Raw genomic sequence first — 11,327 nt, 5'->3', positions numbered from 1 at the left:
AAGAAGGAAAAAGCTTTCTGCTCCTACAAGTTGAAGATGTACCCATAAAAATTAGGTAAGAAAATGAAATGAAGACATGTAAATCAGTAAGAAGAAAATTATTTGTTTGAGAATCACGCGAACTTACATATAGTGAAACCTTAGAAACTCCACAAAAAAAGTATCAGAACTAATAAACTCAGGAAAAGTTCAGGATACAAATCAACAAACAAAAATATGATGTATTTCCATACAACAAAAACATAGTATATGAAAAAACTAACAACATCACACAATTGAAAATGGCACAAAATGGAGCACCTGTGTGGCTCAATCCGTTAAGTGCCTACTGTTGATTTTGGCTCAGGTCATGATCTCATGGTTCCTGAGTTTAATTCTGAGGCAGGGTCTGCAATGATTGTTTACAGCCTGCTTGGGATTCTCTGTCCCTTTCTCTCTCTCTGATCTCTCTCTCCTTCTATCTATCACACAAAAATAAACACATATTAAAATTATATGGCACAAAATAAAGTATTTAGGATTAAATTTCACTAAAAAGTAAAATAACATACCAAACATGACCTGCTTGGAGAAAGACATGTAAAATGGCAAACACAGATGAAAACATAATTGTGTTCACAGATTAGAATTATTTATACTGTCACAGTCCCTTCTGCAAGAAGTGATCTAGAAGTGCCTCTCAAACACTGGTTTTAAATTTGAAACAAATCTAAGTCTGGAGCTTGATATATAGTCAGAGGATATGCAAATAGGGCCCTCCCTGTGCTGATTAAACCAGTCCAGCTACAACCCTGCAGCTGGGAGAGGAGCCCCAGCCCCGGGAGTCCCAGGTGTTCCCATTCTGTGATCAGCACGGAACACAGAACCCTCACCATGGAGTTGGTGGTTGGCTGGGTTTTCCTTGTTGCTCTTTTAAAAGGTAATTCATGGTGAACGAGAGACAATGAGTATGTGAGTGGACATGACTGAGAAAGAGTGGATGTGTGACAGTTTCCTGACCAAGATGTCTTGTGTCTACAGGTGTCCAGTGTGACGAGCAGCTGGTGGAGTCTGGGGGAGACCTGGTGAAGCCTGGGGGGTCCCTGAGACTCACCTGTGTGGCCTCTGGATTCACCTTCAGTAGCTATAGCATGAACTGGGTCCGCCAGGCTCCAGGGAAGGGGCTGCAGTGGGTCGCATATATTAAATATGATGGAAGTAGCATATACTACGCAGACTCCGTGAAGGGCCGATTCACCATCTCCAGAGACAACGCCAAGAACACGCTGTATCTGCAGATGAACAGCCTGAAGACCGAGGACACGGCCACATATTACTGTGCAAGTGACACGGTGAGGGGACCTCACTGGGAGCCCAGACACAAACCTCCCTGCAGGGGGGATCAGCACCACCAGGGGGCGCACACTATGCACAATTCTCCTTTGTGTTCCCAGGAGCAGGTGCAGATGGAGGTTAAAGGAAGCTTTCCTGTCAGGGTCTGGGGCTTCCTCTCCACACAGCAGTTTCTCTAGGGAGCCTCTCTGGTCACAGGATTCTGTCTTTATCTATTAACTCTCTGAATTAGCAACTGTGTTGTCATAGGAAATCTACCCTAACATGCACAAAGACACAGTTGTTTGCATTGCTTACTCCTGTCTCTCAGTATGAGTGAATTTCAGATTTCCTGACGCACAACAGCTGAACCTTTACAGGAGTCCCAGATGCACTCACTGTGCAGCCAGGACTACAGGATCCCCCAGACCCCCATTATCTTCACCCAGCACTTGTCCCAACAATGTGACACACTTCCCTCCTGGCACTTGCTACTCAGGACTTTAAATGAGCTACACCTTTATCCAATTCCTCTAAAGAAGAGATAATTCATCTCCATGTATTAGTCAGGATTCTCCCGAGGAACAGAAACCAAAGAACATTGGTTTCCATGACTAAATACATTGATAAGCCCCCACATTCCACTCTCACATGCTGGAGACCCAGGAAAACCAGTGGTGTAATTCTCATCTGATTCTGAACTACTTCAGAATGTCTCAGAATGTGAAGAGCTGATGATGTAACTCTCAGAACAAGGCCCAGAGGAGACCAATGTTCCAATTCAAACATGCACATGGCAAGTAAAACTGAGGGAATTCCTCCTCCCTCTGCATCAGTTTCTATTCTTAACCTTAATGGAATGGGTGATGCCCAGGCAGACAGAAACCATGGATACAAATGCCAGTCTCTTCTGGAACACATCACATACATCCACAGAAACAGTGGGGAGTCTGGGCACCCATGATGCAGTCAAGATGACACATAAAGGTAATCATGACAAGTCAACCTCCTGTAAATGTGCAGGTCAAAGACTGAAGATTTAGAAGTCCATGCCATGACTGGCATGGAGCCCGGTGGGCATAGCTGTGCTTCTGTGGAGAAGGAAGGCAGAGTCGCATAGGGGGCATTGTGGTCTGAAATCCCCTGGGGGACTTGGGGAGAGACAGTTCCCTTCTCAGGGTGCATTTCTTAAAAGGTGTATTGCCTCTCGTGGGGCAGGAGAGCTGACAGGCACCATTGCACTGCCCTGGTCATTAGCATAGGAGCCTCTGTTGAGAGCAGCTAACTGAACACTGCCTTCTTGTTGTTCTTCACCATGAACTCCAAGCCCCTAGTGTTCATGCAACTGCCCTTCTGGGATAACTAGCTCCAGGCACAGCACAGCGAGACCCTCTCACAGAGGATCAGTGGGGTCCCAGTCATATTGAGTTCATATAATTTGGAGTTTTGAAATCCAGCTAGAGCTCCTGAGATAAAACATAAGAGCCCTGTGCCACCAGGTGGGCCAATGGTTTGGATACAGACAGGGTGAAGGCAGGGTTCTGATGGAAGCCCGGGACCCACAGGTACAGATTGTTCTCTCTGTGGGAGGGCTTCCTGAACAGGGGAGGCTGGGAACTCCAACTCAAGGGACTAGACATGGAGCTGATGCCAATATTTCCTCCCACCAATCAGCATGGACAGAATTCAGTGAGCAGCACAGAACCTCCCAGTAGAAGCTGAGCCACTGACACCAAGCTATACCCCCCCTTGCCTTCCTCAGGTGCTTCCTTACTAGAGAAAGAGGGCCTGGAAACCAGATCAGCACTGCGCCCCTCCTTCAAAAGATGGCATATACCCCAAAGGCACCAAGTCTACTGACCATATAGTGAGGCATAGCTTCACCTCTAGGGGAAATAGGAATTAGCCTCTTTTACAGGCAGAACACACTCACCTAGTTAAAACTCACAACAGTGTGGACAATGTCTAAACACTCATCACTGGAGACAAGGAGAAACTCTGCAGAGGACTTAGCTGAGGGACAGAGCAGCCAATACACGAAAGTGCACACAGAATATGCAACAAATGCTTCCTAAAGTGTCAAGCCCTCAACAGCAATTGAACACTTCTCAATAAAGACACTACTCTAGAAGCAGAAAACAAAACAGGATTTTCTAAAACACTTAAGAAAGCAGAGACATAGACATACACCATGATGGAGGAATTCATCCCAAAAGAAAAAACGATAAAAGGTCATTGCCAGGGATATTAGTAAAGCACATATAACTAATATGCCTCAAACAGAATTTCTAAAGACTCTCACAAAGAAATAGAATTTTTAACAACTATCATAAGGATACTTGCTGTGCTTGAGGAAAGCATAGGAGACATGAAGGAAACCCTTATTGCAGATAGAAATGACCTAAAACCTAGTCATGTTGAAATTTTAAATGTTGTAACCAAGATGTTTCAACTCTCCACAGACTAAACCCTACAAACTCGGACCCCTCTGAATGGAGAGTTGTTGAGGCCATAATCTCACATGTGTTCTGACAGGAGCTGTTCCCTCCACTGTCCCTGGCTCTGGCTCTCTCCTGCAGGTGAGGAGGAGTAGGTTAGGAATCCTCCACTGAAGCCATTTGTCTCCTGCACCTGACTCTCCCACAACATGAGGCCCAGACCTTCCCACACTCAGCAGGAAATGAAGTCAGTTGTACCGGAACAGATCTGCACCTTGGTTTAGAGAATTGCTCCAGCTCCCCCCTGCCCTGGGCAAAACTCTGCAGCTGCAGGTGGGGACAAAATAAGGGCTCAGTTTAGGGGTGAGTGGCAGCTGCACTTCTTTGAGCCTTGCTTGTCCTAGTGGCATGAGACCCCTGCCGTACAAGTCAGGTCTGGGGCGACCAGGCTCCCAGCATCCCGAGTGGACTGTGCCCAGAGCAGAGCTTCCTTCCTGGGAGTGGGGCTGCAAACAATGAGTGAGTCCCACATCTCAGTGGCACCTGCTGGGGCTTGGCCTCAACAGCAAACAGCTTAGGGCCACTGACATCCTGTCCCTCTGGGAAAGAGTCCTCTGAACAGGAGCTGGTCACCAGGAACCCTGGTATTGGTTGCAACAGTCTGGAGGGGAGGTTGCAGCCAGGCTCAGTGGCACATGCCTATAGTCCCAGCTCCTTGCACTGGAGTTTCCATTTGCTGAGCTGGGGTGGGGAAGGAAAGGCACATACCTTAGCTCAAAATTCTAGCTTTGCCGTCTGTCAGTATATTTTCTGGAATAAATGTTTCTTCATGGGCTGTACGCCAACAAGGCCATTTGCAGACACTGTAAATACATCATTTGAGATTTTATTCATATTCCACATAGTAAACATGCAATGTAGTATTACTTTCAGGTGTAAAATATAGCGATTCAACATTTCCATACAACACCCAGTGCTCATTATGAGTGCGGCCCTGCAACCCCATCACCTACTTCCCCAAACCTCCTCCCACTTTCTTCTGGTAACCATAAGTTTGTTTTGTATAGGTAAGAATCTGTTTTGTTGGGTTTATATGTTCCATGGGTTAAGCCTAAGACTCTTGATTTGGGTTCATGTCTTGATATCATGGATTCTGAGATCAAGCCCCATTTTGGTTTCTGCACTGACAGCAAAGAGACTGCTTGGGATTCTCCTTCCCGCTTCCTCTGCCCCTCCCCCCATTCTATCTCAACATAAATTTAAAAACATTGAAAAACGTTGATTTCTTGGTGTAGCTCTTCTCTCTTCTTTGTCCCATTTCCCATTTGAAGTTTCTTAAATTCTACATATGAATGAAATCATATATTTGTCTTTCTCTCACTTGTTTCAGTTAGCATAATACTCTCTAACTCCATCCATATCATTACAAATAGCAAATGTCATTCCTTTCAGGGCTGAGAAACATTCCAGTGTATGAGTATGAGTGTGTGTGTGTGTGTGTGTGTGTGTGTGTGTAGATATACCACATATACTTTATCCATTTATGAGTCAATGCTTACTTGGACTGTTTCCATAGCTGGGCTGTTTTTGATAGGGCTGCTATAAACATAGAGTTGCAATCCCCTTTAAATTAGTATTTTTGTATCCTTTGGATAAATACCTAGCAGTTCAATTGATATATCATAAGGTAGTTATATTTTTAGCATTTTGAGGAATGCCCATGCTGTTTTCCAGACAAGCTGCACCAGTTTCCATTCCCACAAGCAGTGCAAAAGTGTTCCCCTTTCTCTGTATCCTCACAAACACCTGTTGTTCCTTGTGTAGTTGAGTTTAGTCATTCTGACAGGAGTGAGTTGATATTTCGTTGTAGTTTTGATTTATATTTCCCTGATGATGAGTGATGTTGAGCATCATTTCATGTGTTTATTGGCCATCTGTATGTTGCATTTTGGAAAGTGTATTCATGCCTTCTGCTCATTTTTTAATAGGATTATTCAGTTTTGGAGTTGGATTTTATACTATATATAGAAAACCTAAAAAACTCCACCAAAAAAGAAACCCCACTAGAACTGATACAATAAACCAGTAAAGCTGCAGCATACAAAATCAACATACAGAAATTTGTGCATTTCGATACAACAATAATGAAGCAGGAGAAAGAGAAATCAAGGACTTTATCCCATTTACAATTACACAAAAAAACATAAGATACCTAGAAATAACCCTCACTTAGAGTTACAAGAGCTTTACTCTGAAAAACCTGGGACATTTATGGTACCAATTGAAGAAGACACAAAGAAATGGAAAAATATTCCATGCACATGGATTAAAACAAAAAACATTGTTAAAATGTTGATACTACCCAAAGCAATCTAGACATTCAATGCAAATAATTCAATGCAAATATCCCTGTCAAATAATACAAGCATTCCTCACAGACCTAAAACAAATAATTCTAAAATTATCATGGAACCACAAAAGACCTTGAACACCCAAAGCGAGCCTAAAAAAGGAAAAAATGGAGGCATCACAATTCTGGATTTCAAGCTATGTTACAATGCTGTAGTCATCAAGACAGTATGCTCCTGGCACAAAAAGAGACACATAGATTAATGGAACAGAGTAGAAAACCCATAAATGGTCAACTAATCTTCAACAAAACAGGAAACAGTATCAAATGGAAAAATGACAGTCCCTTCAACAAAGGGTGTTGGGAAAACTGGACAGCAACAGGAAACTCTAATGGAACCAGACCACTTTCTTACAATATACACAAAAACAAATTCAAAATGCCTGAAAGACCTAAATGTGAGACAGGAAACCATCAAAATCCTAGAGGAAAACACAGGCACCAAACTCTTTGACCACGGTCAGAACAACTTCTTACTGGACATGTCCCAGATGCAAGGGAAACAAAAGCAAAAATGAACTATTGGGACCTCAAGATAAACAGCTTCTGTACCGCAAAGACACAATCAACAAAACTAAAAGGCAACTGACAAAATAGAAGATATTTGCAAAAGGCATATCAGATAAAGGCTTAGTATCCAAAATCTATAAAGAACCTCTCAAACTCGACACTGAAAAAAACAAATAATCTGGTGAAGAAATGGTCAGAAGACATGAATAGACATTTTTCAAATAAGACTTCCAGATAGCGAAAAGACACGTGTAATGAAGCTCATTGTCACTCCTCGTCAGGGACATACATCAAAACCACAATGAGATAACACCTACACCTGTCAGGATGGCTAAAATTAACATGGTGGGAATGCAAACTGGTGCAGCAATTCTGGAAAACAGTGTGGAGATTCCAGAAAAAAATTAAAAATAGAACTATCCTGTGATCGAGCAATTGTTTTACTAGGATTTATCCAAAGGATACCAAAATGCTGATTCGAAGGGGCACATGGACCCCAATGTTTACAGCAGCCCTATCAACAATAAGCAAATTGTGGGAGAGTCCAAATATCCATCAGAAGATGAATGCATAAAGAAGAGGTGGTAAATATATACAATGGAATATTACTCAGCCATCAAAAAGAATGAAATCTTGTCATTTACAACAATGTGGGTGGAACAACAACGTATTAACCTAAGTGAAATAAGTCACTAAGAAAAAGTCAAATATCATAGGATTTCATTCATATGTGGAATATAAGAAACACAACATAGGGGAAGGCAACATAAAATAAGATAAAAACAGAGAATAGGAAACTGGAAGAGACTCTTAAATACAGAGAACAAACCAAGGGGAGGGGGGTAAGGTGGGCTAAAAGGGAGGTGGGATTAAGAAGGGCACTTGTTGAAATGAGAACTGTGTGTTATATGTACGTGATGAATCCCTAAATTCTACACCTGAAATCAATACTACACTGTAGGTTAACACACTTAAATTTAAATTAAAACTATTACAAGAAAATTAAATACATACATATATGAACTCTTGGGAGTACCTCAAAATAGCAAGCTTCTGCACAGTGAAGGAAACAATAAACAAAACTAAAAGGCAACCTATGGAATGGAAGAAGATATTTATAAATGGCATATACTCAGGGTTAGGATCCAAAGTATGTAAATTTTTTAAAATTATTTTCACTTATCAGTAAAGAGTGTGTGTCCATGCATACTTTGTGTGAGAAGCAAAACTCGTGTATTGTGGTAAGATCTCACTGAAACTGAGATCCACCCTCTTCACTAAATTTTAACCGTACAGTACAATATTGTTAACTACACATGTAATGTTGTGGAGAAGACCTCTAGAAATTAGTCATCTTGCATAACAGAAAATCACACCCCTTGATAGCTAACCCTCATTGCGCCTTGCTGCCAGCCCCTGGCAACTGCCACTCCACTCTCTGTTTTATTGTTATCAAAACCCAAATACAGCTGCCTGTTGCTGGAAAGGTCAACGTTCAAAGTTTTAGTTTTGGTAGGAAAGGAATTTGAGCCTTATGCACAAGGCCAGCCACTGGTGAGAATGCAGACTCCTGTCCAAAAGCCAACTCTGAGGTTTCTCCCTGACGCAGGGGGTTTTAAAGGAGGAGAGCATATTTAATCAAACAAGGGGGTTCCATGGTTGATAACGTGTTTTGATCATGTGCAGACTCCATGGTGCAAGCTGCCAAAGTTACCTCCACTCCCTGGCATCTCCAGCTGAGGAGGGAACCACACATGCATGGGAGGAGACTGCCAGAGGCCAGGAAAGAACCCCAATAAGGGATTAGAGCGGAAAACCCCGGGGACTCACACATGGTCAGCAGTACTTTCTGTTCTCCCAAGCTGGCATAAAAAAAAATACTAAAATACAACCTTGTACTTCACCAATCATGACACAGAATACTGGGAAATGTTTCCTCAGTAAACTCAGAGGAAGCTTCAAACCAAAAACCAAAGGATCAAATGGCTTGAAAACTAATGTCTAACCAGAATGAGACATGAAAAACGACGAAGCTATTTTTTTAGTCACCTATAAAGGTAAAATTGACAATGTCCACCTCCACATCCCAAGGAAGTAGGAAGCATTGGTCTCCATAATGAGGAAAAGCAGTCGTCCATAGAAAGTGACCCAGCAGTACCACAGGACATGGAATTGGTAGAGAAGTTCAGGGTGTTAAAATTTCATATCCCATATTCACTAGCTGGAGGAAAGATGGAATGTGTTGAATACAGCCATGTCTCTGGGTCCAAGTCCTTACTACGTCCATGTGAGCACGGGTTGAACTGGCTCACCTGCTTCTCCCACATCCACCCCAGCTGAACTGTTGTGCAGGGTCACACAATGCCACACCCTGGGACTGTTACCTAAACCCACAAGTGGATCCCAGGTGCAGGGGACTGGCCACCTGGTACAGCCCTCTGTTCTGTCAGATGGCCTAGACCTCACTTTGCTGAGGATCCTCCACTTATCCACTCTCACTGGCAGATGTCCCTGAGCAGGGGCATGAGGGTGGCAGAGGGCCAGGTCACCTTGAGGGCATCCCTCTTGCAGTTTGCATTCTGGGCAGTGCTGGCTCCTGTCCAGGGTTCTCAAGGTCGTCCCTCATGGCGCTACATCTCCTTGAGGTGGTAATTGCAAAGAAGGAGCTGCACAATGGCAAGGGCATTCAGATGACTGGTTGGCTGTCCTGTAGCCTGTGTTTTGGGACAAAAGACACGTTATCCACATGTGGCCAAGGAAACTCTTTAGGTCCAGACATCTGCTGATGATCACTCAGGATGATCAGGGAGACTTGCAGATGGACTACCCCTCCATGCCTCCAGACTGTTACTACCTCGGCTACCTGGAGGAGATTCCTCTTTCCATGGTCACCATGGACACGTGCTATCAGGGCCTTGAAGGTATCATGAAGTTGGATGACCTTGCCTATGAAATCAGACACATCAGCGATTCCCAACATTTGAACACATTGTTTCTCAGAGAGTGGCAGACACCAATGCAATGGGACCTACTTATAACCTGGGATATAAGGAGCATAGGGACCCCTGTTCCTCAAGCAAATGTCAGTACAGTCCTCAGGATCTCTAGTAAGTTGTAGTCATCCCATCACGGAATTTTGCTCTCAGTTCCAAAACAATATATAGTGTGTTCAACCACGGGTCAAAAGGTGCCCAATTCCTAATAAGGCTAGTTAGCTTAATTAACTCATTGTTTCATGGGATTCATGTAAGTTACTATATTGGTTTCATGATAATTTATAATGAGAGATATCCAGCTAACATGGGCAAATACGTGTTGCATCAGAGTCCGTTTTTTTCGATACTATGAGTCCAAGGGTTTTCGAATTCTTAAACCACATTCATCCTTAGTTGCGATTCGAAATGGATCCCATGAAGTTAATTTCAATCCAGTTGTATGTAGTATATGCCATCCACAAAGCCCCATCGTGATGGGTTATTTAGGCAGATATTATTTACTCTTGTCTGTCATGGCAACACATCAGATTGCAAAAAATATTGGTTTGTGGGTTGACACTGATGAATATGCTTGCCAGAAAAGGTCCAACTGCATTAGGACCCAATTCCCTTGTATACCTGAAGATTTCAGGAAGTGTTTCTTCATTCACATGCAGCACAAAATGAGTGGCATATTAGGCAAGTGCCTCTTCAACATCTAAATGGTGCATTGAAATAAAAGCCTGACCCACAGTCATTTCGGAAACTACTTGGCTGACCCAGGCAAGCATTGTGACTGCAGCTCCTTAGAGCAGTTCTATAGCAATCTATGCTGTATGAGTGATTGTATTTTAACCCCTCGGGACAAATGTAATACAGGCAGATGCTATACAAACTGCACCGATTTCGATGCTGGGACACTTGGCAGGCCAATCCAAAATATATGTGATCTTCCAGAGTCCTGCCGTGGGGTGTCCTTGTCGGGCCCTGATGACTTCCATATGCAAGATGGAACCCCGTGCACTGAAGAGGGCTGCTGCTATCATGGGAACTGCACTCACTGCATTATGCACTGTCAAGAAATCTTTGCAAAAATTCTGGAAAGGTGAAGATGTCTGCTAGACCATAAATCAAAAAAGCAGCCGACATGGACACAGCAGAAGACCCCGGGGAATGCCACACTGAACCCTGTTCCCACACAGACGTGCCTTGTGGAAGGCTGCAGTGTAGGACTGTCACGCATCTCCCTCAGCTGCAAAAGCATGTTGGATTCCATCCATCTGAGATCTCAGGGTTCTGGTGTTTGCGGCTGGGTTCATGTCATAGCACAACCGATATTGGTCATGTGAAAACTGATATGTCATGTGTTCCTGGAAACATCTGTCAGGACACCTACTGCAGTCGCCGTGTGGCTCAGCTGAATTATGACTGTATCCCAGAGAAATGCAGTCACAGAGGGTCGTGCGACACTAACAGGAACTGCCATTGCCACATAAGCTGGGATCCTCCATGGTGCACTGGACGAGGCACTGGTGGGAGCACAGGCAGTGGACCCCTCCAACAAGAATGCGGCCAGTGAGGCAAAGTCATGAATCCCTGTTATATCTCAGAGTGGTTTTTGGTCCCATTTAAGCCATAATAGTTGCATTCCTTGTGTTGTCGCCACAAATGTCAAATTATCAA

At 43.5% G+C, this 11,327-nt stretch overlaps 1 gene segment (V, D, J or C); it reads left to right on the top strand.

Annotated features, from left to right (window-relative positions):
* Positions 1-805: 805 nt before the first annotated feature.
* LOC128772900 (immunoglobulin heavy variable 3-48-like) lies at positions 806-1,367 on the top strand (the record flags this gene model as incomplete). The annotated part of the segment is given in 2 exon segments: positions 806-919; positions 1,021-1,367. Coding segments are annotated over 2 exon segments (393 nt in total), but the record flags the coding sequence as incomplete, so codon positions are not given.
* Between the last annotated feature and the right edge of the window lie 9,960 nt (positions 1,368-11,327).

Source organism: Panthera pardus, unplaced genomic scaffold (assembly GCF_024362965.1).
Source record: "Panthera pardus isolate Hobbes unplaced genomic scaffold, ASM2436296v1 HiC_scaffold_24, whole genome shotgun sequence".
In the NCBI taxonomy this organism is placed as follows: Eukaryota; Metazoa; Chordata; class Mammalia; order Carnivora; family Felidae; genus Panthera; species Panthera pardus.
Note: the sequence above shows the minus strand (reverse complement) of the source record. Positions and strands in the feature narration are given on the sequence as shown.